The sequence below is a fragment of the Eschrichtius robustus genome, chromosome 17 (assembly GCF_028021215.1).
Source record: "Eschrichtius robustus isolate mEscRob2 chromosome 17, mEscRob2.pri, whole genome shotgun sequence".
Classification (NCBI taxonomy): domain Eukaryota; kingdom Metazoa; phylum Chordata; class Mammalia; order Artiodactyla; family Eschrichtiidae; genus Eschrichtius; species Eschrichtius robustus.
This window is the reverse complement of record NC_090840.1, coordinates 74,019,784-74,046,047: the sequence shown is the minus strand read 5'-3', so window position 1 is coordinate 74,046,047 and position 26,264 is coordinate 74,019,784. Positions and strand designations below refer to the sequence as shown.

The following is a 26,264-nucleotide window of genomic DNA, read 5'->3' as shown; positions in this document are numbered from 1 at the left end:
GCCCCAGACCCATTAGAACAAAGGAAAGCCCTCACCCTTTCTTAAATAACTTCTTTTCCCATCTTCTAAGCTCACTCCCTTAAGGGCCAAATTCTGTTAATTTGTAATTGATGAAAAGAGAATGAGGAAGGAAAAAAAAAAAAAAAAAGAAAAGAAAAGAAACAAAACACTCACAACTTAAGATCTGGCTCAATTATATTTGCCAGGCATTTTATTTTTTTCTAAAAACAATAGAAAAAAATCAACTTTAAAAAGGAAAATGTACTTAAATAAAAAAATTATGGTATAACTGCTATAAAGGTTTTATTAAAGTTATTTACATTTAATGGCTATATTTACAAAGGAAAATTGGATAAAGTTCAGGATTTCGTAAAAACAATTCTTAAATACAAATCTGTTAAAGGAAAAAAAAAAAAAAAAAGATGGTAAGCATAAAAAAAGTTCTTTTATGCCCAAAGTCCCATTTGAGGCAGTTTATATTATGGCTAAACCTTTCAGTCTTAAGATCCAGCCAAGGTTGTGAGGTTGATCATGCATTATGCAAAAAGTTCATACGTAGGGAGTTCTGTCAGAAGGAATCGTTTTCCTCACTTTCCCTTAGTAACCAATGAAAATTTCATGAGGGGTTCATTCCAGTTCCTCCCTCCAATAGGTCAATTTATGCGCAAGAGTTCCGTAGCTGTTCAAGTTTGAGTTTCAACTGTTCTCGCCTCTTCCGCAACTCGTCTTTTTCTGAAATGAGCTTTTGCTCCTCTGCTTGGACGGACAGGATGTATGCTGTGGCTTTTTTAAGGATAACTACCTTGGGGGCCTTTTCATTGTTTTCTAACTCCGGGATCTGGTCACGAAGGGCAAAAAAGCTGCGTTTCAGCTCGTTTCTCCTCTGGCGTTCCAAGACGTTGTGTGTCCGCCTCTTGTCATTCTCCTCGGTGTCCGAAGACCTGGGGCTGGCACATTTGCGATTGTTGCTGATCTGTTTCAGGACCCTGCCACTGTCCAACTTAGCCCTCTTGGCGGCGGGACAGTCCTTCCTAGTGGAGGGGGGCGCTGCATAATTGTGCTGATGGGTGGACACGTGGCATCTCTTAAGGACCAGCGGGCTGTGAGGAGGTTTGCTGTGGCCTCCGGCAGAGGGTGACCCCGATTCTGACCTTTTGGCAGGGGGCTGCCTCTTTTCCACAGAAACAACATCAATTTCTTCCTCATCCTCTTGTTCTTCCTCTGTACGAAGAGAAAAAGAAATCACCCGGTTAGCAAAGGTTTCCTTAAAGCAATCAGTGACCAGATTAAATCAATACTGTGCAAATACAAGGCATTATTAGTAAGAAAGGACCCTGAGGAATTCCCTGGCAGTCCAGGGGGTTGAGACTCCATGCTTCCAATGCAGGGGGTGCAGGTTCCATCCCTGGTTTGGGAACTGAGATTCACACACTGTGTGGCGTGGCCAGGAAAAAAAAAAAAAAAAAAAGGACCCTGGCACAAAGTTATCCCCAGAGAACTAGCCAATCGTCTCTGCTCTTCTTCTCATGAAGAGACAGTCTCAGGGAGGAAAATGACAGCTGGGTTTATGGCACAGACAAGAAAATTACAATTTACCAGGATACAACATTGATGCAAATTCTTACCTAAGACTTAATGAGGTGCTGGACACACCCAAACAAAGCACATTCCCAAGCACCTTCTCTTTGCAAGGGACTTTACCAAGAACCCTTCAGGTGTTGCAAATGATAGCTGCAAATCTTTGGTATGACTTTAGCAATCCCTATTTTACTGGAAGTGAAAAAAAAAAAAAAAAAAGTCTTGCAGCTTTGCCAAAAGTCCTAGGGGGTGGGGGATGGAAAAAAGGAGTACAGTTTTGGAAAGGACTTGCTTTGTAGTGTTCAAAAGAGGCTGGAAAGATCCCAGCTCCTCAGTCCATACATTTTTGAGGCACTTTCACTGGCTTACAGCACTCAGGTGGATGGCTACCCAGCTTCTGCCCACTGCCCCTCTTCGTTTTTGTTGATCTGCAGTCCATTAAATTCCAACAGCTTCTCAGAACTTCAGGCAGGTCATTCATTCACTCTCGAAGAGATCAATCCTCTCTTAACTTCATCACGATCCCCCCCCCCCCAGGGCAATTAAAATGCTTAAGAGGGGTAAAGAGGGAGCGGATTGAGTTGCTAGATAAGCTAGAAGATTTAAAAACCCAAATGAAATTCCTAAGGGGAGGGAGGGGAAAGGAGGGGGCTGGCCACGAGGGCGATCTTAGGGGAAGGAATGGGAGGAACACTAAAGCCCAGTGTTTCAGGGATGAGGAGCTCCCAGACCCTTCCAGGCCTGCCATTTCTTTTCCAAATATAAGAAAAGAGAAAAGGCAGGGGCCACGGAAGTGGCCCCTTGCATTGGCAGCCAGTGAGAATGGGAAAGACAGCCAGCCACCCCCTCTGACGGGCCTGGAGGGTCCCAGCTTACCAGAGTCGCTGCTGGTGGTGGGTGGTGTCTCCTCGTGGAGCGCCAGGGGCTCGGGACTGGCCCGCGGGGAGGACGCGGCGGAGGAGAGCAGAGAGTCCGAGGACGGGGAGAAGGCGGTGGAGTCGGGGGAGGCGCAGGGCTTGGGCGAGCTGCTGTCGTTGAGCGGGTAGGGGAAGACCACGGAGGGGTCGATGCATTCGGAGGCGGCGGCGCTCAGGTCCTGCAGGTACAAGCTGGAGGTGGAGCAGCCGCCGTGCCCGCGGGCGGGGCTCGGGCTGCCGCTGTCTTTGCGCGCAGCCTGGTAAGAGGCCAGCTTCTCCGAGACGAGCTTGGCGGCGGCCGAGAAGCCGCTCCACATACAGTCCTGGATGATGATATTTTTGATGAAGGTCTCATCGTCGGGGTCGCAGATGAAGCTCTGGTTCACCATGTCTCCTCCCAGCAGCTCGGTCACCATCTCCAGCTGGTCCGCCGAGGAGAAGCTGCCGCCGCCGCCGCCGTCGTCTCCCCTGGGGGAGAAGGACGCGACCGTGACGTACGAGGGCGAGCAGAGCCCGGAGCGGCGGCTCGGGGACAGGGGCGGGGTGGGCAGCAGCTCGAATTTCTTCCAGATATCCTCGCTGGGCGCAGGCGGCTGCAGCTCGCTCTGCTGCTGCTGCTGGTAGAAGTTCTCCTCCTCGTCGCAGTAGAAATAAGGCTGCACCGAGTCGTAGTCGAGGTCATAGTTCCTGTTGGCGAAGCTGACGTTGAGGGGCATCGCGGCAGCCTGCTGGAGGGGGCACACAAAGGCGGGGGCAAGTCTTCAGTTAAGGGGGTCTTGGTTGGTGCCGAAATCCCGCGCAGCGCGCGCCACAATCCAGAACCACTCCCCTTCCAGCGCTGTTCCCAAATGGGGCCGGCGGGGGGGGGGGGGCAAAAAACCAAAACAAAAAGGCACCCTTTTACCCCCTCTGGGTGACCCTCAGACACACACTTGGCGAAGCAGCTCCGTAGCGCCCGCGGAGCTCCCGTCCCCCGGGAGCCCGGAGCGCCAAGTCCGGGAGTCGGCCCGGCGACCGCCGAGCAATCGAAATCGGCTTTGGCCTCCTTAACAGGCCGGGGGAGGCGGCGATGGTGGTGGTGGTGGGGCGGGGGGTGCGGAATACGATCTGCCAAACGCCGAGGCGCAAAGTTTTGCGCCACCTGAAGGAGGCTGCGAGAGGCGCCGCGGCGGGAGCGGCTGCGCGCGGCCCCCTCCCGCGCCGGTGCCCCTCGCGCCGCGCCCGTTCCCACTCGCGCCCTTGCCGCGCTCCTTCCCCCGCCGGCGCCACCGCCCCTCCCAGCCTCCCTTCTCCGCCTCCTGCATCCCTACCCCCAGCGCGCCCCCCTTCCTTCCTCTGCCGGCTTTTCTTCTTTTCCCTCGCGGGCTGGAGTGGCAAGCTCAGCTTCGAGCCTTAACCCCCGCCCCGCCAATACATAAAAGGGGAGTGTTAAATAATAACAGGGGCACCTCCCTTCAACACCCAATACAGCGCCGCAACTGCGCCAGAGACCCTGCTACGATTCCGCGCCCGGAGCCGGGCGTCTTCCCCTCACCCGCCGAGGGTAGCAGCTGTTCTGGAAAAGCCCCGAGCCCCGCTCCTTGCCGTCCTCCGCATCTCAGGGGCGCAGGGACACCCGCGCGGGGACACCAGAGGCGGCCTGGGAGCCAAGGCTGGGCGCAGAGATTTGTCCTCGTTTCCCCCCGAGTCAATAATTCCAGGAGAATCGGACACATCTTTGCCCCAGCCTCCCTTTCCCCCCCACTCCCCGCGCCTCGCCAACACCAAATCTTAACCTCTCTGTAGACCAAGATCTTTAATTTTATTATCCTTTTTAAAAGCCAAATGCCAACTTCTAAAAGGAGCCGGGGGCGAATTGGAAACGCCGCGGGGATCGGCGGGCGGGACGAGCCGCAGTGTGTCTGTCTCCGGCTGTCAGAAATGCGGTAAGCCGAAATTTAAATGCCCTTTCCGAGACGGGGAAAAGTCAGAGGCTGCGGAGCTCTCTCGCTCACACACGCAATATGTAATTCTTACTCCAAGGAGCTCAGGATGTAAAGGGTTTTCTGCCACCGAGAAGCATACCCTTCTCTTCTCCTCCCAAAAGGCCAAAAGCAATTAATGCAATAAAGGAAGAATGTCCAACCGGCCGGGGTCAGCGTCCATCTACATACGCAAAAACCTCTCAAGGCTACTTTCAAAAACGCACCCTGTTTTCCCTCTGCCTTCCCCTCTCCCATCTTGACAAGTCACTGTACCCCGACCCAGTTCTGGTTCGTCTTCACTCCACCCCGACCAACCACAACTACTCTGAGAAAAGTGTCAATAGCGCAGGAATGGGAGAAAAGACACACCGATCCGGGCATTCGACTCATCGCGGCATTACTGCGGTAGCAAAAATAAATTAAAAGGCCAATAGGTCCGGGTGCTCACCGGGTTTTCCACCCTCCGAAGGAAATCCAGCGTCCAAAAAGCGGCGAGGAGCGCCTTTCAGAGGCGCTGGTCGTGGGCAGCGGCGGGGAAAAGTGACTCCCCCAAAAGGCAGAAGAGCCTCTCCGCGTCCGGGGAGTCGCGTTGTCGCTCGGGTGTTGTAAGTTCCAGCGGGCAGTGGGCAAAGTTTCGCGGATGCGGCGCGGGTGGCGGGCCGCTGGCGGGGGTCGGCGGGAAGGGTGGGGTGGGGGCGGCCGGGCCCGAGGCGCAGAAGCCCCCCTTTCACTCCGGATCTCCCTTCCCCGGGCGCCCGGAGCGCGACTCCGCTCGCTCGGCTGCCTCTGCTCTTCCACCCTCGAGGGCCCGCCCGCTCGCTCCCTCTGCCTCTCGCTGGAATTACTACAGCGAGTCAGATAAAGCCCCGAAAACCGGCTTTTATACTGCTAAGGCACGGCCCCTCCCCTCTGTTCTCTTTTTCCCGCCAAGCCTCTGAATAGCCCTGCCCTTCCAGAGGCAGTTGGGGAGCCAGGCGGCGGCCGGGGCGCGGCGGCGGCAGGGGCAGCCGCGAGATGCGCAGCCCGGGGGTCCTTGGCCGCGCAGACCCTCGCCTATAAAAGGCCGGTGGGCGGGGATTCACAGGAGAGGATCTTTTTTCTTTCTCCCCCGCCCTCAGCTTTGGGAACCCGCGAGGGGCGCTGGTGGGGAGGGAGGGCCGGAGGGGAGGAGACTCAGCCCTTTGAGCCTGGCACTCCAGTGCGCCGAGCTCTCGGATGTAAACACAGTAATAGCGCCGCATGAATTAACTGCGCGCGCCTACCATTTTCTTTTGCTCCCGCTCAAACCTTCTCTCTTTCTCTACTGCTGGCTCCTCTGGGGCAGCGCTCTGTTTGACAAACAGCATACTTGTCCTCTGTGCTTCAATCATCGCGGGCACAACAGCTGAGCTCTTCGCGCTGAGCATACACCGTGTACCCACGGCCACGCCACGCACGTCCCGGGCGAACGGGCGCCTCCCTAAGGCCGGGGAAAGGGTAGCATTTGGAAAATAAGTCCTACGAAGAGAGGCGGAAAGAAGGGGGTATTGACTGGCGCGCGCTCTGAGTGTGTGGGGCATTGAGTGGCGATGGGGATAAATGATCAGAGGTATAGGGAGGAAAATGGTGCCTGGAATTATTAAAATAATTCAGCAACGCACTGCCACGTATACTTGGAGAACGCGTTATGAATAAACACCCACTGTATTTGTTGGGGGGGGGGTGTTATGCATTCTGTGTGTGTGCAGCTATCTCAGCGGGGTACCGTCCACCCAGAATGAGTCCCCCAAATTGCTGCCAAAGCCGCAGACGACCCCCCCCACCCACCCCCGGCCCCGCCCGCGCAGACCTACACGGATCTCCGCGGGAGCCCGCTTTCCCCCCCACCCAGTACGCGCTAATCCCTGAGATCCTTCTGCGGGTCCCGGAGCTGGAGTAAGGCAGGAGCGCGCCTGCGGGTGCGCGCCGCGGGACCCCTCCCCTCCCCCGCCCGCTCTCGGCAGGTCTGCACCCCCAGCCCACCCCCGCGCCTCTCACTCGGAGTTCCCAATTCCGCAGCCGGGTTTCAGAAAAGAGACGAATCCTCTCTGCGCCCCGTGGTGTCGGTTTGCACACTCTGGGGCTCCCAGGTTTGGGGAAAATCAAAGGCGCTAGACGGAAGGATACTGACTGGGGAGGGGGGGAGGCGCGAGCCGTGGGACCAGACTCCCCAGAAGAGGGAAGGAGGCGAGCTGGCGGATCCACCCTGGGGAGTCAGCAGAGTCCCTGGTGAAGAAAACCGTTAACTCTTTCCTCCTCGGACAAATCGGACGTTGACTTCCTTTCGGGGTCTGCTTTCCTCTTTATTATTGGACAAAAAAACAAAAAACCAAAAAACAAACAAAACCCACATCGATTCTGATCTAAGGAGAGGGGCCAAGTATTACTTCCGTGTCTTTTTTTTTTCGGAGGGGGGGTTGTCTTGAGCCAATTAGAAATTGGCCGAATTTCAGGCATTGATTTCCTAGTTCACTGACTCTATAAATTTTTTTCTGAATACCATAGTGAAGTACGTATGCCTAATCCACGTACATGTATGTACATTTCATGTACACGTCGACCTAGAATTTTGCCCAACACGGCACATGACTTGTTCGCTCCCTCAGTGAATCTATATTTAATATACAATACATATTCCCTCGGGATTTGCTATTCTGCATTACACTAGGGCCTTAAAAACAGGCAATCTTCCCCAGCCCTGGTCCCTCACCCAAAGACATTTTAAGTAAACTTTTCCACGCCCCTCCCCCCTCATTCCAAAAGAGAAAAAAATTCGGGGCAGGGAGGGGCTCGCGTATAACATGCTTGTGTTCGAGATAGATTATTGCCCGTTGAGTTTGCTGCTCGGCGTTCAATTGTTAAATGAGTAGTAACTTCCTCCAAATCAGGTACACGGCACAATTCTGTTTTAAGGATTGCAGATTACTCCAGCCTCCAGGCCTTTGCCGCAAACGCGGGGAGTGACCAATCCCTGGTCGGGGCTTTGCTGCAAAGCGTCTTTCCCTGCCCCCTCCCAGGGCTGCACCCGAGCCCGGGGTTTGCGAAAGTAAAGTAAGTGTGCCCTCTACTGGCAGCCTAGAACGCTGCGTCCGGATGCCACCCGAGGGCGTGCGGGTCGGGAGGGGGCAGGGGCGGCCGGAGTGCAGGGTACCCAGCGGGGCGAACGATGGGGCGGTTCCTTAAAATGAGTTTCCAGCCACCTTTTTCAGATTCCTTCAGGCCGACTGCGGAGAGGCGGAAGAAGACGAATCGCTGGAGAGAAAAGTGGTTCAGAGGCGGCTCTTCAACCGCATAAGTGGTGGCGAAAATTGATCCATCACTACTTATGGACAACGAGCATCACCCTATAGAGAACTGATGCTATTTATGGGAAACGTGAAATAATTAACAAGTACACACACGAAAAAAATTTCCAGCAAAATTCTAAAGCAGCAAAACACACTTTAGTCTACACATCTTAGAAAGCCATCATCTTCTAACCACCACATTTTAGAGAAAGACACTGATTTATTATTTTTTAAATGAAAAAAAATTGGTGAATAGCCAGATCTTTTCGTAATGATGGGGGCGGGGTTTGAGATTCCATTGAAAAAAAGTGTAAAGGACCCTTCTAATAAAAAGTTTTCATACCAAAACAACTGAGCAATAAAGGTCGAAGAAACGTGAGGTAAATTTACATAGCATGCTTAATAGGTGTGAATATTTCAAGTGGGTTTTTTTTTTTTAAAGATTTTTTTGATGTGGACCATTTTTAACATCTTTATTGAATTTGTTACAATATTGTTTCTTTTTTTATGTTTTGGTTTTTTGGCCACGAGGCACGTGGGATCTTAGCTCTCCAACCAGGGATCGAACCCTCACCCCCTGCATTGGAAGGCAAAGTCTTAACCACTGGACCGCCAGGGAAGTCCCCTTCAAGTGGGTTTTTACGATGAGAAGGATGTTCGACAGTGTCTGATCACCTAGATATATCCTCAGGAAATTTGGCAACAGGGGATCCTTTCTAGAAGAGGTCTCTTAGGGTGGTTCCCCAGGAATCTGGCACTTTGGGCATTACTCTGCTGGAGGCTGAATGACTGCTCTCTATTGGGGCAGAAAAAAACCCAAAACACCAAAAAACAACCAACCCACAAAAACACAAAACCAATCAATCAAACAACAGCAAAAAAAAATGTAGGTCTAGTTTGACTGCAGAGGGTAGTTTTTGAAAGTTGCTAAAGATGGCAGATATACCCTGTCTTAAGGTCTGACTACCAAACAATTGCAGCCAGGTATAGGAGATGTGAACCCCAGGCAGAGATGCTGTTGGTGGGTTCAGGGCTCATCCTTCTTCTCTCCCTGGCTGGTGATATCACCTGGGGTGTTATTTTCAAGTAACAGCCTGGAGTTGTTCTGTACTTCCAAATAAGGTGGGAGCCATCCCATTTTACAGCCGAGGAAATGGAAAGTCACATCTCAGCAACACTTGACTTAAGGGACTTCAGTATCTTTCTTTTAGTAATTTTTAAGAACCATTTGACCTAGAAGAGACATTTGCTAGGTTGAGAAACGGCAGGGGAGATAAAAACTAATAATATCATTCGAGACTACCAAAGGGATGTATGTTATTGTAAAAGAAACATTATAAGTAGAAAAAGGAATAAAAAAAACGTAAAGAGTTTCTGAACCTGATCACCTGGAGACAGCTGATGAAGTTTGTCTTTTAAGAAAACTTTTTACGGGACAACCTCAGTCTTTCTATCACTTCCTTTTGGAAGTCAGTGGAAAGTGTCTATTGAGTGAATATTCCCTGTTTGCTGGTCTAAGGAGATTCTAAGGCTGTGTCTCTCCTTACTTTTTTGGGTGCTGCTGGGTTTCTAAGAAGAGGCAGGTCGCCCGAACCGCAGCTCTGTTATCACCCAGAGGGTTGGGACTCCAGGTAAACAGTCCAGTAAGATTGCCTCACAGAAGAGAACATTGTGTCACCACAGGAAACATTTTTTCCTCCAGATGGTATAACTAAGAAGTCATTCATTCTCACAACTGCATATTCTCACAGTGATAGTCGTGTGTCACTTTCATACTTAGGAAAAATGAAGTACAGAAAGAATGAACAACTTGACCAGACTTTCTCCTTTCTTTGCAGACACACAATGGAGAGATTCAGAATGTGTGACTTGTATGACATAACACGTCCCTGTCCCCCACCCCTTCTTTGAATATCTCTTCTCCCACCCCTCAGAAAGTTTCCTATGGGTCTTTCACAGATAAGAGTAGTGGAAAGAAACTGGACCCCGGTGATCAAAAAGCTAGCTCCAACCTGGAGATGAGATAGAAAGTCCCTCAAAGGTGGTTGGCATGTTATTTCAAAAACTCTTCAAGTCACTGAGGCCTGTCAAGGAAGGGGTGGGGGAAGAATGATAAATACGTAGCTCCAGCAGAAAGATCATCTGGAAAGAAGGGCTGTTAGATTAAAATCCAAGCTAGCCAGGGAATGTTAGAGGAATAGAAAGTCTCACAAGCATTTTAATGCCGACCATGTGTCCCGATGAGAGGAGTACAGGAAAGCTCTCCGGCAGACAAGCAAATAAAATCTGGCATCATTAATTCATAAGAATGATATCAAAAACGGCAGTGAAGAAAATCTTTGTGCCCTTTTAAAAATGCATGTTTTTCAATGTTGCCCCACCTACTCTCGCTTCTAGCATACTGCATAAATTAAAGCAGCCAAGAAGGAAAAAAATTAGCAAGTATTTTTAACATAAAGCTCTAGACCCTACACTTCCTGTGTCGCATTGCGTATGTTCAGTTGCTTTCTTACCCACTGACCTTAGATTCTGGCGGAGGGTCCTAGCTGGACTCAGTAAACTCTAGTCTCCTCTCTAGCTTGGCATTCTTCTTTTATTCCTTAGTGCTTCGCTGTAATCCTGCCTTACTTTGTAGCTGCTAGAGTAGACAAATGGTTCCTTTGTTTAGCCTCTTCAAAGGCTCGGTTTATTGTTCCGTAAGTGCCAAACCCAAGCAAATCTCAGAAGTTACCACACTTTCGCTCACTTGGCCTGTCTTCGCTATGGTCCTTTTGGGCAACGTCTGTCTCCAGGATGGACCCTCGCTGGGTTGGAGGTGGAGATGACTGAAAAGGAGACTCACAGGGGGAAACTTTTGCTTTTCGACTTTCACCTGGAAACCAGGGGGCTAGGAGCCTGTTCCTTTTACGGGCTTGCGGAGATCCCAAACCAAAGCTTCTGGCTTTCTGCGAGCAGCTCACCCTTGGTTGCTCTTATTTTTAAATTCTGTTCCCTCCGTAACTACTTTTAAATGGACTTCGCTACAGAAGGAAATTTCTTGAACGTACCTAGAGACTGTGGATCACCAAAGCCAATGGCCCTTTCCCATTTTCCATTTTGACTTTGCTGCTGCCAGGGAAACTGATGGCTGTTGGAAATAATTGCTTCTTTTGTAAATCAGTGGTTTTCGACTGAAGGCAATTTTGCCTCCAGGGGACATTTGAAAATGTCTGGAGACATTTGGGGTTGTTACAAAGGGGTGTTACTGCTGGCATACACTGGGTAGCGGCCAGGGATGATTCTAAATGTCTTACAGTGTCCAGGACAGCCCCGCAACAGAAAGGTATCAGCCCTGATAGGTCAGGGTGAGAATCCCAGGGTAACTCCACCTTCTCCAGATGTTATTGCCACATTTCCAGTTGCTTCTTCCGTTTCCCCCGTTGCCTCTCCTTCCTCTTTCACCTACTACAGGGAGCTGCTAGAATCGGCTTGCGGTGGGTTCCTAAGAGTTCCTAGTGCCCCACTCCGTTGAATCTTGCTCACTCATTCGTTCATTGCTAAATCTGGCAAGTTGCATGATGTCTCTGTACCCTACTTTTCTCATCGGTAAAATGGGACTACCAGTCATTAGAACATCTTTCTTACTGAGGATGTTGTAAGGATTAAATGAGATAATGCATTTGATACAGAGCCTGGTGCCTGGCGTACACTCAGAAATGCTAGCAATTGTTAGAATGGATCCCTGATTTAGCAGAAAATTATGGATTGAGCTCTTTGAAGTTTAATGTATCAGTATTTCATGGTGCTCCCCAGAGAGTTCCGTGACATTTTTGTCCCCTATCACTTCATCAAGCATGAAAAATGGTGGATGAATACAAGCCTGACTTTGGACAGATGAGAACCTGGAGTCTCTCCTCCCAAAGAGATTACGTAATGCTTGGTGACTAATTCCTAACCCACCCCTCTCCTGTCTCCATCTGCTGCAAGACTGACTGACCATTCCAAGCGTATGCCATTTTATAGACCCCTTCATCCAGAAAAAGCAAAATTCTGGAAGATCTGAAAGGTTGAATTATGCATTGTTCTTATTTAATACAAATCCAGGCATTATGTTAGAATTTCCCTCCTTTGACTGAATTCGTGTGCTGTCCAGTGGCTGATCCCCAGGGTGTGGTCCTGGGAGCCCTGGAGCACAAGGAAGTATTTTGGTTCCTGGCCGGATAAGGCTTCTGCTGGAATTTGCATCTGTTTTCTTGTCCTGGTGAGCTGACCCAGACATTGGAAAAGCTTTTCCTTTAAAGCATAGCCTAACACCCAGATTTAGAAACTCTTTCTAACTTCGAACCCACATTTCCCCCATCATGTTTTAGATCAAGGGTTGCAGACTAGGATGATTACAGGGGCCCAGCAGGGAATGTTGATGAGGAAGTCAATAGGGAGTGGTGGGGACTGTGAAAAACAGGAGAACATTTTGCCTGTGTGAAGCTGGCAGCAGCTACTCAGCACCTATGGGGTGTTGCCCTTCAATATGGGCCCTTTGGTGGCAACGTGTCCAGTTTTTCAGGGAAGGTGGAATTTCAGGTGTTCAAATGTTGGCAACTCATTTAAAAAATTATATGTAGAAGCAAAACCTGTCTGTGGGATAGATTCAGCCCGCAGGCTGCCTGTCTGAGATCTCTGCTTTTAGGTGTTAGTAAGCCAGCTAAAGAATGTCCTTCTAGGAGCTTTTCCTGATGACTTTCCCCTTCCCTTGAGATTCTTAACTGTTCCCTCATGCTTTTGTGATAGAAAATCTAAAAGTTAACTGCTCTTATGGGTTTTTGTGACTCCTGGCTCAGAAGCTTCTGGCCAGGATGGATTGTGTCTTTTCTTTTCTTTTTTTTTGTGGCCGCGCTGCACGGCATGTGGGATCTTAGTTCCCTGATCAGGGATCGAACCCACACCTCCCCATCGCAAGTGCGGAGTCCCAACCACTGGACCACCAGGAAAGTCCAGGATGGATTGTGTCTTATTCACATTGGCATCCACCAAGAAAGCCTCCACGTTGCACAAGTCCAGGGCTGCCATTCACGGAGTCTGTGATCTCAAAGGCCTAGCACAGTGCCCGACACATGGTGGACCCTCCGTAAATGCTTATTGAATGAACACTATTAGAGGGAGCTCCCAAGAGGAAGACATACCCAGCCCAGCCCAGTTTTAATCCAAAGAGAGAGAGAAGCTTTGAGAATTCCTCCTTGCTTCCATTCCGCTGATGGGTGGGCCTTGTTCGTGTGTGCTTGATGATAGGTGAGGCCCCGAGACAGTTGGGGAAGAGGGTGAAGGCAGAAGTCATCCAGATGAGTCAGTCCAGTGAACTGGACTCACTGACCAAAAAACAAAAGCAAGAAAATAAAAACTAAACCAAAGTTCACAACAGCACCCCCTGCAGGCCTCTTTCCTCACAATTTTATAATCCCACCCAGAGGAAAATCCTGCCAGAATTGAAGAGAGGAAGGGAGGTGTGGGGTGTGGGAACGTGGTCATAGGAGCTGGGCCAGGGAGAAGCTCGTGTCAGACTTTTCACAGGGAAAGTGATGACCCTTTGTTGGGTCATGAAGTCAATTTAATTGGTAGTGGTGTGGTAGTTCACAAAAGTGGGCTAGCGTAGAAGATATTAAAGCAATCAAAGAATGTTACTAAGTATGGTTTTATGAATCCTCTCTCTCTTTCTCTGTATGAACTTGGTTGTAATGTGAGATGCAATGCATCTCTAACTGTCAGTTAAAAATGTTAGAAAGCCGCTGCATTATCTCATTATATCTCCACAGTAATCCTATGAGGTGTAGATTAATATTCCATTTTACAGATGGGTAAAATTGAGGTCTTGTAGGAACTTGTTCAAACTCACACAGTGAGTGGTAGAGGTGGAATTCCTCACCCAAATCCTTTTGATTCCACAGCCTTGGCTGAATCTGCTCCACCACAAGCCTCAGTCAACCCTGATGCCCAGCACTTGCCATGTCTCTGCTGCTGCTGCTGCTGACCAGGGCCAATTTCCTTTAGAAAATGCTGGAGGAGTCAAATAGAACACTTTACTTCTCACTGCTACCCTCTCCCTGGTGTATAATGGCAAGGGATCAGGGACAACATGAGTGTCAAGACAGCGGATACAGAGAAATAGACGAGTCCTTGTCCTCCAAGGGGCTTGGTTCTCTCTCTGCTGGAAAATTTCATGAGGCAGCTAATATCTGTGTTGGGAAGTAGACTTTTGTGTTGGTGAGGGGATGAGGGCAGAGGAAGAGGCAGTTGTGGTGCACAGAGGAAAGAACACAGCTTGGCCGTCCTAGGAATCCCTGTAAGTCCCTGTAAGTCAATTCTTGCATTGACTTTGGGTGTGGAGCCTTCGAGAGATGACTTCACCGAACCGAGCCTCAGTTTCCCCATCTGTAGAAGATGGTGACAAACATAACTGCTCCCCAGACTTGTCCCGAAGGTTAACTGAGAATACAAGCTGCCCTCAAAAATCATAGCTGCTTTGTTGTCTTTAGGATTAGCAGAATTCTTTATCTCACAGCTTCCGCTTTCTTCATTTTTTCCAGATAGGAGTGCTATTGCTTACCTCGGGGGCTTATGCAAAGATTCTGTGAGAGCATGCATAGTAAGTTCCAAGCTGTGTTGCCTGAACTGGCATCTTGGTGGGTGCCTATACGCAGTAGGTCTTATTACTGAGGGTGAAGCAGAGGCTGGGTGACCTGCTCATTGCTTTCTGCTTGCACACGCAGGTGGTCACTGCCCCCCGCCTTCGGTCTGCAAAAGAGAGTGGACTCCTCTCTGTGACCTCAGTCCAAACATACTTACAACCTTCAGAAACCCTTGCCTGCTGCCTGTGGGCCATCTTGAAATTCTCACCCTCGCTGCATCTCTGCAGGGAGGGATGTGGGAGATGGAGTCGATGTTGGAAACTGGCCAGGGGACTTCACAGGCCCAACAAAGAATTTTTTAAAAGGGTTGGTTTGGTAATAGGCAGAGGGGAATTCCGTGCATAAATAATAATTTATACAAGGCATGCCATCTGCTTCCCTGTCGAAGCATTAGTGCATAATTGCGGGCTCAATTCCCTTCCTATTCCTTGCTCTTTACCTTTCAACTCCTCAAATAATTATACTGACACCTCTCTGAGTGACTGGGTGGGAGGAGAGGCAGGGGGTGCCTGTTTGGATGCTTGCTGCAGACAGTGTGGCATAAAACTGAAATAATTTGTTGTCATGCATTAAAGGATTAAACACTAAATAAGAACATATTGAAGTTCTGGCCAGTATACCTGAATGTTGTGCTGGAAATTAATGAAAACTGGCTTCACTGGAGATAAACGACTGCAAATTAAGGTTGGTCTTTGAACAAAAACTCTGTTGTAGGATTCTCTAATTGGATTAGGGATCAAAACCTATGTGCCCCCAACCCCTCTCCTCGCTACCCTACCCTTACTTTGGCATCTACCAGAATGTTTTGAGACTCTTTATTTATGTATGAATTCTTCTGTCTCTCTTTGTAGCTTGGATAAATGTTGGCAGAGGAGGTGAAGGGTAAACCAGAATTTAGGGAGGAAGGAGGAGGTTAGGGGACCATTTTGGGAATCATGCTAAAGTACTTCGGGCAGAGACAGCAAATCGGCTTGAAGACCAAAATTTGCCTGCTGTTATGTTGCCTCAGATATAAGTTTTGACCTTCTCAGTATTTATAACATATTAAAACAGGTGCCAATACTTAGAAGTCGATAGGTTTCACATAAAACTCTGAATGTCTGCCTTCCCTTGAAAAGTCAGCTTTGGTAATTTGGGGCCTAGATTCCCATGTGGATGGAGGTGAGAAGCAGTCAACTGTTTCAGAAGGGCCTTAGGTTCTTCATTTTGCCTCAGTCTCTACCACTCCCTTATGTTGGCCACCCTCACTTTATTTATGACCTCTTTCTGGCTTCTGCCTGGTCTTTGTGGGCCTTTGCGTTTATGACCCCTGATTTATAAAATTTCCTGGTCAATTCATAGCTCTCATTATAAGGAAAAATTTCATCCTGAGAAAAGGGGTATTTAAGAAATATTTATTGAATAATGATGATATTAGCCAACATTAAGCACATACTATGTGCCCATCTGTCTGACCCTATTTTTTGATAACAATTTTATTGAGATAAAATTCACATATCATACAATTCACCTATTTAAAGTGCATGGTTCCGAGAATTCCCTGGTTGTCCAATGGTTAGGGCTCCATGCTTTCACTGCTGAGGGTGCAGGTTCAATCCCTGGTCAGGGAATGAAGATCCTGCAAGCCATGAGGCAGCGGCCGACGAAAAAGAAGCAAAAACGTGCATGGTTCAATGGTTTTTAGTATATTCACAGGGTTATGCAACTATCACTACAATCAATTTTGGAACATTTTCATCACCCTCAAAAGTGACCCCGTACCTATTGGCAGCTACTCTCCATTTCCCATCAACACCCCAGCCCCGGGCATCGAGTACTCTACTTTCTGTCTCCGTGGATTTGTTTATTTTGGCCATTTCATGTTCATGGAATCAGACAATATGTGGTCCTTTGTGACAGTCTCTTTCATTTAGCACAATGTTTTCAATATTCATGTTGTAACATCTATCAATATTTCATTTCTTTTTATTAATGAATAATAATCCGTGGTATGGATATATCGCATTTTTGTTATCTCTTCATCCATTGGGTTGTTGATGGACATTTGGGTTGTTTCTGCTTCTTACTATTACGAATAATGCTGCTATGAACTTTCCTATGCACATTTTTGTGTAGACATGGGTTTTCATTTCTCTTGGGGATGAAAATGCTGGGTCATATGGTAACTCTATGTTTAGCCATTTGAGGAGCTTCCAAACTGTTTTCCAAAGTGGCTGCACCAGTTTTTATTCCTACCAGCAGTGTATGAAGATTCTGATTTCTCCGTAACCTCACCAACCCTTGTTGTTATCTGTCTTTTTTATTACAGTCACGTTAGTTGGTGGGAAGCGGTATCTCATTGTGGTTTTGATTTGCGTTTCCCTGATGGCTAGTAATATTGAGCATCTTTTCATGCGCTTGTTGGCCATTTGCCAGCCCTGTTTTAAGTGCTTAAGTGGGGGAATCCTTAGCTCCATGACAACTGCGTGAGATAAGTGCTGTTACTACCACACTTCCCCATGACATGCCAAGGTCAGGCATTTAGTTGCAAGCTTTCTTTTCAGAGGATGACACTAACCCTTATTATATACAAGGAAATTTTAGTTCCCAGTTCTGGATAGAAGTGCAAATCTGAAAAGAAGACTCAGATGCGTGGTTAGCACCCAGTAGCCAGTGCCTCAGTTAACTCGTATTTGTTGTGTTTTTCCTGACTCAGTACCTTTTCACACGCTCTTTCCTCTGCCTCGAGTAGTCCTTTTCCCTGGCTAACTTCTAGATTCTCCGAGAGGTTTCACTGACCCTCCAGTCTAAATCTGAACACTTATTCACTCTCACAGCACTCTGAACCATTACCATAACAACATTCATTTATTAGTGTCTTTATACTTTCTCATCTTTCTTTTAAACAAAAGGTTTTGTTTTGCATGCTTATAATTAGGCTATATATGTACATTTGTATTCTGCTTTTTTCCCCATTTCACATGATATTACAAAATTGTCAGTGTAATTGAAAGTATAGTTTTATTTTATTTTATTTTATTTTTTTTAATTCCATGAAGGATATTTACTCAACTTGAATTAAAAAATAATGAAAACAGTTACAAAATGCGAGTCATTGAGTATGCCATTCTAGTTCTAAAGAAATTTAGGAAATTAATAAAATCATTAATTTATCTAAAACCAAACTGCATATATGTGTAATTATTCTTTTATTGGTGGGTCATATGCAAAGTGAAATAATCCCATTTATCCGTGGTGAAATTCTTTCTTTTCTTTTTTTTTTTTTTTTTTTTCCACACACACACACTGTATTTTATTTTTACAAGGGATAAATAGACTGACACCAAGCATTGTACATGGATGACCACAACAAAAGCAACAGTGATTGCAATTACCAAACATGAAACACACTCATACTATGTCATAATATTGACATTCAGTCCAGTAATCCTCCACTGTAACAGCTCCTTTACTTTGCAGTGAAAATTGATTTGTATATTCTTTGCCTCTGAGTCCTTGTGGGATTTTTTTTTTTTTTTAATTCAGACAGAAAGTCACAAAAATTATACTCATCCTCATCAGTTCACTCAGTCCCATGTAATTAATTTTTTTTTTCATCTTGATCTTTTGTTAGCACTTTTATGAGTTCATCAGTTTTTCATTAGAGTTCTGAAAATGCTTATTCATTCAGTTCAGCAGTACAGTCAGTTACCAGAAACCTGTACTTGTCAGTCTTTTCCATGAATTTCTTGAAGATGAAACCCTTTTATAGGAACATATTTGCAAAATCATCAGAGTACACCCAGAACTGGCTGTAAATGACAAAAGACTTAAAAATGACCACGGTTAAAGATTTGATGAAAGTTCATAATAATGCAGTTGACAAGAAAATTAGTTATTTCTGAGATATACATTTTAAAGTAATAACTAGGATTATTACTTATAACATTATACCAGAACATATAAGATTTTTAGAAATTTCATGTAATGTCTGAAACATTTATATTAACATATTTCCATACATATTTCCATACAAATACAAATATAAGATTTTTAGAAATTTCATGTAATGTCTGAAACATTTATATTAACATATTTCCATACATATTTCCATACAAATACAAATATAAGATTTTTAGAAATTTCATGTAATGTCTGAAACATTTATATTAACATATTTCCATACAAATAACCCAATGAAAGTTTAGTATTAGTTGTTTTGTTTGTTTTTTTATACTGCAGGTTCTTATTAGGCATCAATTTTATACACATCAGTGTATACATGTCAATCCCAATCGCCCAATTCAGCACACCACCATCCCCACCTCACCGCAGTTTTCCCCCCTTGGTGTCCATATGTCCATTCTCTACATCTGTGTCTCAACTTCTGCCCTGCAAACTGGCTCATCTGTACCATTTTTCTAGGTTCCACAAACATGCATTAATATACGATATTTGTTTTTCTCTTTCTGACTTACTTCACTCTGTATGACAGTCTCTAGATCCATCCACGTCTCAACAAATGACTCAATTTCATTCCTTTTCATGACTGAGTAATATTCCATTGCATATATGTACCACTTCTTCTTTATCCATTCGTCTGCTGATGGGCATTTAGGTTGCTTCCATGACCTGGCTATCGTAAATAGTGCTGCAATGAACATTCGGGTGCATGTGTCTTTTTGAATTACGGTTTTCTCTGGGTATATGCCCAGTAGTGGGATTGCTGGGTCATATGGTAATTCTATTTTTAGTTTTTTAAGGAACCTCCATATTGTTCTCCATAGTGGCTGTATCAATTTACATTCCCACCAACAGTGCAAGAGGGTTCCCTTTTCTCCACACCCTCTCCAGCATTTGTTGTTTGTAGATTTTCTGATGATGCCCATTCTAACAGGAGTGAGGTGATACCTCATTGTCGTTTTGATTTGCATTTCTCTAATAATTAGTGATGTTGAGCATCTTTTCATGTGCTTCGTGGCCGTCTGTATGTCTTCTTTGGAGAAATGTCTATTTAGGTCTTCTGCCCATTTTTGGATTGGGGTGTTTGTTTCTTTGATATTGAGCTGAATGAGCTGTTTATATATTTTGGAGATTAATCCTTTGTCCGTTGATTCATTTGCAAATATTTTCTCCCATTCTGAGGGTTGTCTTTTCGTCTTGTTTATGGTTTCCTTTGCTGTGCAAAAGCTTTGAAGTTTCATTAGGTCCCATTTGTTTATTTTTGTTTTTATTTCCATTACTCTAGGAGGTGGATCAAAAAAGATCTTGCTGTGATTTATGTCAAAGAGTGTCCTTCCTATGTTTTCCTCTAAGAGTTTTATAGTGTCCAGTCTTATATTTAGGTCTCTAATCCATTTTGAGTTTATTTTTGTGTATGGTGTTAGGGAGTATTCTAGTTTCATTCTTTTACATGTAGCTGTCCAGTTTTCCCAGCACCACTTATTGAAGAGACTGTCTTTTCTCCATTGTATATCTTTGCCTCCTTTGTCATAGATTAGTTGACCATAGGTGCGTGGGTTAATCTCTGGGCTTTCTATCTTGTTCCATTGATCTATGTTTCTGTTTTTGTGCCAGTACCATATTGTCTTGATTACTGTAGCTTTGTAGTAAAGTCTGAAGTCAGGGAGTCTGATTCCTCCAGCTCCATTTTTTTGCCTCAAGACTGCTTTGGCTATTCGGGGTCTTTTGTGTCTCCATACAAATTTTAAGATGATTTGTTCTAGCTCCGTAAAAAATGCCATTGGTAATTTGATAGGGATTGCATTGAATCTGTAGATTGCTTTGGGTAGTATACTCATTTTCACAATGTTGATTCTTCCAAGCCAAGAACATGGTATATCTCTCCATCTGTTGGTATCATCTTTAATTTCTTTCATCAGTGTCTTATAGTTTTCTGCATACAGGTCTTTTGTCTCCCTAGGTAGGTTTATTCCTAAGTATTTTATTCTTTTTGTTGCAATGGTAAATGGGAGTGTTTCCATAATTTCTCTTTCAGATTTTTCATCATTAGTGTATAGGAATGCAAGAGATTTCTGTGCATTAATTTTGTATCCTGCAACTTTACCATATCCATTAATTAGCTCTAGCAGTTTTCTGGTGGCAGTTTTAGGATTCTCTATGTATAGTATCATGTCATCCGCAAACAGTGACAGTTTTACTTCTTCTTTTCCAATTTGTATTCTTTTTATTTCTTTTTCTTCTCTGATTGCCGCGGCTAGGACTTCCAGAACTATGTTGAATAATAGCAGTGAGAGTGGACATCCTTGTCTCGTTCCGGATCTTAGAGGAAATGCTTTCAGTTTTTCACCATTGAGAATGATGTTTGCTGTGGGTTTGTCATATATGGCCTTTATTATGTTGAGGTAGGTTCCCTCTATGCCCACTTTCTGGAGCGTTTTTATCAGAAATGGGTGTTGAATTTTGTCAAAAGCTTTTTCTGCATCTATTGAGATGATCATATGGTTTTTATTCTTCAATTTGTTAATATGGTGTATCACATTGATTGATTTGCGTATATTGAAGAATCCTTGCATCCCTGGGATAAATCCCACTTGATCGTGGTGTATGATCCTTTTAATGTGTTGTTGGATTCTGTTTGCTAGTATTTTGTTGAGGATTTTTGCATCTATATTCATCAGTGATATTGGTCTGTAATTTTCTTTTTTTGTAGTGTCTTTGTCTGGTTTTGGTATCAGGGTGATGGTGGCCTCATAGAATGAGTTTGGGAGTGTTCCTTCCTCTGCAATTTTTTGGAAGAGTTTGAGAAGGATGGGTGTTAGCTCTTCTCTAAATGTTTGATAGAATTCACCTGTGAAGCTATCTGGTCCTGGACTTTTGTTTGTTGGAAGGTTTTTAATCACAGTTTCAATTTCATTACTTGTGATTGGTCTGTTCATATTTTCTATTTCTTCCTTATTCAGTCTTGGAAGGTTATACCTTTCTAAGAATTTGTCCATTTCTTCCAGGTTGTCCGTTTTATTGGCATAAAGTTGCTTGTAGTAGTCTCTTAGGATGCTTTGTATTTCTGTGGTGTCTGTTGTAACTTCTCCTTTTTCATTTCTGATTTTATTGATTTGAGTCCTCTCCCTCTTTTTCTTGATGAGTCTGGCTAATGGCTTATCAATTTTGTTTATCTTCTCAAAGAACCAACTTTTAGTTTTATTGATCTTTGCTATTGTTTTCTTTGTTTCTATTTCATTTATTTCTGCTCTGATCTTTATGATTTCTTTCCTTCTGCTAACTTTGGGTTTTGTTTGTTCTTCTTTCTCTAGTTTCTTTAGGTGTAAGGTTAGATTGTTTACTTGAGATTTTTCTTGTTTCTTTAGGTAGGCTTGTATAGCTATAAACTTCCCTCTTAGAACCGCCTTTGCTGCATCCCATAGGTTTTGGGTCGTCGTGTTTTCATTGTCATTTGTCTCTAGGTAGTTTTTTATTTCCTCTTTGATTTCTTCAGTGATCTCTTGGTTATTTAGTAACGTATTGTTTAGCCTCCATGTGTTTGTCTTTTTTACGTTTTTTCCCCTGTAATTCATTTCTAATCTCATAGCGTTGTGGTCAGAAAAGATGCTTGATATGATTTCAATTTTCTTAAAATTACTGAGGCTTGATTTGTGACCCAAGATGTGATCTGTCCTGGAGAATGTTCCGTGCGCACTTGAGAAGAACGTGTAATCTGCTGTTTTTGGATGGAATGTCCTATATATATCAATTAAATCTATCTGGTCTATTGTGTCATTTAAAGCTTCTGTTTCCTTATTTATTTTCATTTTGGATGATCTGTCCATTGGTGTAAGTGAAGTGTTAAAGTCTCCCATTATTATTGTGTTACTGTCGATTTCCTCTTTTATAGCTGTTAGCAGTTGCCTTATGTATTGAGGTGCTCCTATGTTGGGTGCATATATATTTATAATTGTTATATCTTCTTCTTGGATTGATCCCTGGATCATTATGTAGTGTCCTTCCTTGTCTCTTGTAACATTCTTTACTTTAAAGTCTATTTTATCTGATATGAGTATAGCTACTCCAGCTTTCTTTTGATTTCCATTTGCATGGAATATCTTTTTCCATCCCCTCACTTTCAGTCTGTATGTGTCCCTAGGTCTAAAGTGGGTCTCTTGTAGACAGCATATATATGGGTCTTGTTTTTGTATCCATTCAGCCAGTCTATGTCTTTTGGTTGGGGCATTTAATCCATTCACGTTTAAGGTAATTATCGATATGTATGTTCCTATGACCATTTTCTTAATTGTTTTGGTTTTTTTTTTGTAGGTCCTTTTCTTCTCTTGTGTTTCCCACTTAGAGAAGTTCCTTTAGCATTTGTTGTAGAGCTGGTTTGGTGGTGCTGAATTCTCTTAGCTTTTGCTTGTCTGTAAAGCTTTTGATTTCTCCATCAAATCTAAATGAGATCCTTGCTGGGTAGAGTAATCTTGGTTGTAGGTTCTTCCCTTTCATCACTTTAAGTATATCATGCCACTCCCTTCTGGCTTGCAGAGTTTCTGCTGAGAAATCAGCTGTTAACCTTATGGGAGTTCCCTTGTATGTTATTTGTCGTTTTTCCCTTGCTGCTTTCAATAATTTTTCTTTGTCTTTAATTTTTGCCACTTTGATTACTATGTGTCTCGGCGTGTTTCTCCTTGGGTTTATCCTGTATGGGACTCTCTGCACTTCCTGGACTTGGGTGGCTATTTCCTTTCCCATGTTAGGGAAGTTTTCGACTATAATCTCTTCAAATATTTTCTCTGGTCCTTTCTCTCTCTCTTCTCCTTCTGGGACCCCTATAATGCGAATGTTGTTGCGTTTAATGTTGTCCCAGAGGTCTCTTAGGCTGTCTTCATTTCTTTTCATTCTTTTTTCTTTAGTCTGTTCCACAGCAGTGAATTCCACCATTCTGTCTTCCAGGTCACTTATCCGTTCTTCTGCCTCAGTTATTCTGCTATTGATTCCTTCTAGTGTAGTTTTCATTTCAGTTATTGTATTGGTCATCTCTGTTTGTTTGTTCTTTAATTCTTCTAGGTCTTTGTTAATCATTTCTTGCATCTTCTCAATCTTTGCCTCCATTCTTATTCCGAGGTCCTGGATCATCTTCACTATCATTATTCTGAATTCTTTTTCTGGAAGGTTGCCTATCTCCACTTCATTTAGTTGTTTTTCTGGGTTTTTTTCTTGTTCCTTCATCTGGTACATAGCCCTCTGCCTTTTCATCTTCTCTATCTTTCTGTAACTGTGGTTTTTGGTCCACAGGCTGCAGGATTGTAGTTTTTCTTGCTTCTGTTGTCTGCCCTCTCGAAAGTATAGTTTTAAATGACTACAAAGTATTCTGTGAAGTGATTATAAAATAACTCATGTAACCATTTCCTTTTTAAAAAAATGTTTAAATTGCTTCATCGCTTTTGCTATGGTAAATAACACCGATCTGAACATCTTGGGGCACAAAGGTTTTTTTCTGTGTTTAGGATTATTTCCTCAGGGTAGAGCCACAGAAGTGGAATTACTGACTCAGAAGCATTTGCAAGGCCCTTGATGTCTATTGCTGAAGTACTAGCAGAGAGAAGATGCTGTAGTGATTTAGACTGCCCCTAATATAGATGACAGTGTCAGCACTGGGTATATTATCATTCTAAGAAAAGCTTTGCTTTAATCTGCATTTCTTTGATTAACAGTAGGAACAAATCTAATAATTACACAAACAATGGAAACACATCTTAATAGATATGCCAATTTAAAAAAGCAGATACTACATTATTGGTGCATTTTCCTGTAGGAGCCCAAGAAAGACTGAATGAGGGCATTTGTTGGTGAGGATAAGAGAGTGAGGTGGCCTGAACAGCGTCAATAAAACTGCTGATAAGGGGATTTGCAGATAAGGCGGAAGGACATACGCTGGACTATTCCTCCGTAGCTCATATTTTACACCTTATCAGAATAGAGGCCTGCTCCCCTGTAAACGACGGGCTACACTTGACAGTGCAATGAAAAGATATGCACATTGCAGGTAGACAGTCAGAGCTGCTGGAGGCTGCTCCCGGAGCATGTGACGGGACTTAAGATGGAAAATATTGTGATTGGAAGAGCCTTAGAGAACCCTGGGAGGTTAAGAGTCTTCAAACATTTTATTTTAGTTTAATTTACCAGGGGAATATTTTATTTCTTTGGGATATCTCAACATGGAACCCAGGATGGGGAGTGGGAGGGGGAAGCAGGAGGCCCATTTAGTCCATTCCCTCGTTCACAGAGAGATGTTGGCCCTTGTCTCCAGATGAGGTTACAAATGCAATTCCAGAGACACACTGAGAGGACGGAGAGAAGATTCCCATCTTTAGGCTTTCCTCTAAGCACTGACATGTATTCATCGCTTAGACCTCACAGCAACCCCTTCAGATGCATATCATTCTTATTTATACCTTGCAGAAGAGGTGACTACTACATGAGAAGGTTGAATCTTCTTTCTAGGATCAAACAGTTAGTAAACAATGAAGCTGGGATTCGAACTCAGGCAGTGCGAAGAGGGCAGAATAGAGACTTTCAAATTGGAGAGCCAAAGTTATGATTAAGTCACTGGGAAAATGTGATCCATTGTGGTAGATCTCCTGATTTAGAAAAAAAAGCGCTAAATTTTCCTTGCAAGTGGGATTAGCCAACCTTGGCTTCCTGAAAGATATCAGTTAAATCAAACAGTTGAAATAGGATGTCAGGGAAGATCAACAGACCCATACATAGCCATTTGAGGGCCAAGAACCTGAAGAAAGAATTGGGACATTCTTATCAATAATCCATTCACTTGTTTATTCTCACGTTCATAATTGATGAAGTGGGCAGTGAGTGGTCAGAGAAAAGAAGCCCTCAGGTTCAAATCCTGCTGTCCCTGCTCTATAAATTGGGTCAAAAATCTGAGCCTCAGTCCTCTTATCTTTAAAATGGGAATAATAATGGTATCTACCTCATAGAGTTCTTGGGAGGAATAAATCAGATAATGCATATAATGTGCTTCTATTGCTGGCACATCATAAATACTCAATAAATGTTACCTGTTAATATTTAGTCATTCTTTCTTTCAACACGTATTTGTTTAGCCTCACCTGTACTCCATTGGGTTGGTAGAAATGTCTTGGATGACCCAGGAAGGGGATAAGATAAAATTCTGAGGTCAAAGGTTTTAGGTACAAAGCCTCTTGCTGTGAAATGTGTTGATGGGTGAGAATTTTTGAGAGATAGGACTGCATAACTTATTTAAGCATAGAGATAGATCAGGAGAAAGGGAGTGGACCCAAGGTCTACTGGGAACACAGACTCAGACACACCCAGAGGAAAGGCTTTCCCACATGGATTGTGAATTGTGTTCCTTTAGGCTGCCTAGGAAGAACAAAACAAAACAAGACAAAACAAAACAAAACCAAACCAAACCTAGTGCTTTTCTGCTATTTAGGATCAAAATGGGGATCTCCGTCACAGAAAGCAGCATTTAGATTTTGTCTCTGGGGAAGTGGCTAAAGCTGAGTTGTATGAGTTGGAAAGAGTTTTGGCCATGAAACAAGGTGCCTAAATTAGCAGATTACCTTCTGTGAATAAATCATCTAGATATATCAGAGCTCAAACAAAAGTTCTGTGTGTTTAAAGTGACACTTTAAATTACTTTTTCTGGAAAAAGAAAAAGAAAAAGAAAAAGGAAAAGAGTTGAATGGAGGCCAGGGAGCCAATCAAAACCTTTTTAAAACTCCAGGTAAAGCATAATATTTTTTAACATTTATTTTTATTGAAGTATAGTTGACCTACAATGTTGTGTTAGTTTCAGGTGTAAAGCAAAGTGATTCAGTTATACATTATCTACCTATCTATCTATCTTTCCTTTTTCAGATTTTTTTC

General features: G+C 44.4%; 1 protein-coding gene and 1 pseudogene across 2 annotated transcripts; both read right to left on the bottom strand.

Annotated features, from left to right (window-relative positions):
* Positions 1 to 266: 266 nt before the first annotated feature.
* MYC (MYC proto-oncogene, bHLH transcription factor) lies at positions 267 to 5,079 on the bottom strand. Of its 2 annotated transcripts, none has more exons than XM_068525790.1 (3): positions 4,908 to 5,079; positions 2,455 to 3,220; positions 267 to 1,221 (listed from the first exon to the last, which is right to left on the bottom strand). In XM_068525790.1, exons 2-3 carry the CDS (start codon positions 3,209 to 3,211, stop codon positions 659 to 661), a joined length of 1,320 nt encoding a protein of 439 aa, XP_068381891.1. In that variant the 5' UTR covers positions 3,212 to 3,220; positions 4,908 to 5,079; the 3' UTR covers positions 267 to 658. The 2 variants fall into 2 exon arrangements, with proteins under 2 accessions (XP_068381891.1, XP_068381892.1); XM_068525791.1 differs by having other exon boundaries at positions 2,455 to 3,223; positions 4,908 to 4,931.
* Positions 4,904 to 5,700, bottom strand: LOC137751064 (uncharacterized; annotated as a pseudogene).
* Between the last annotated feature and the right edge of the window lie 20,564 nt (positions 5,701 to 26,264).

Coding starts and splice junctions, on each gene's coding strand:
- MYC (XM_068525790.1), bottom strand. CDS start 3,211: ATGCCCCTCAACGTCAGCTTCGCCAACAGGAACTATGACCTCGACTAC. Junction 1,222..2,454: donor CACCACCAGCAGCGACTCTG/GTAAGCTGGGAC, acceptor CTCTTCGTACAG/AGGAAGAACAAGAGGATGAG.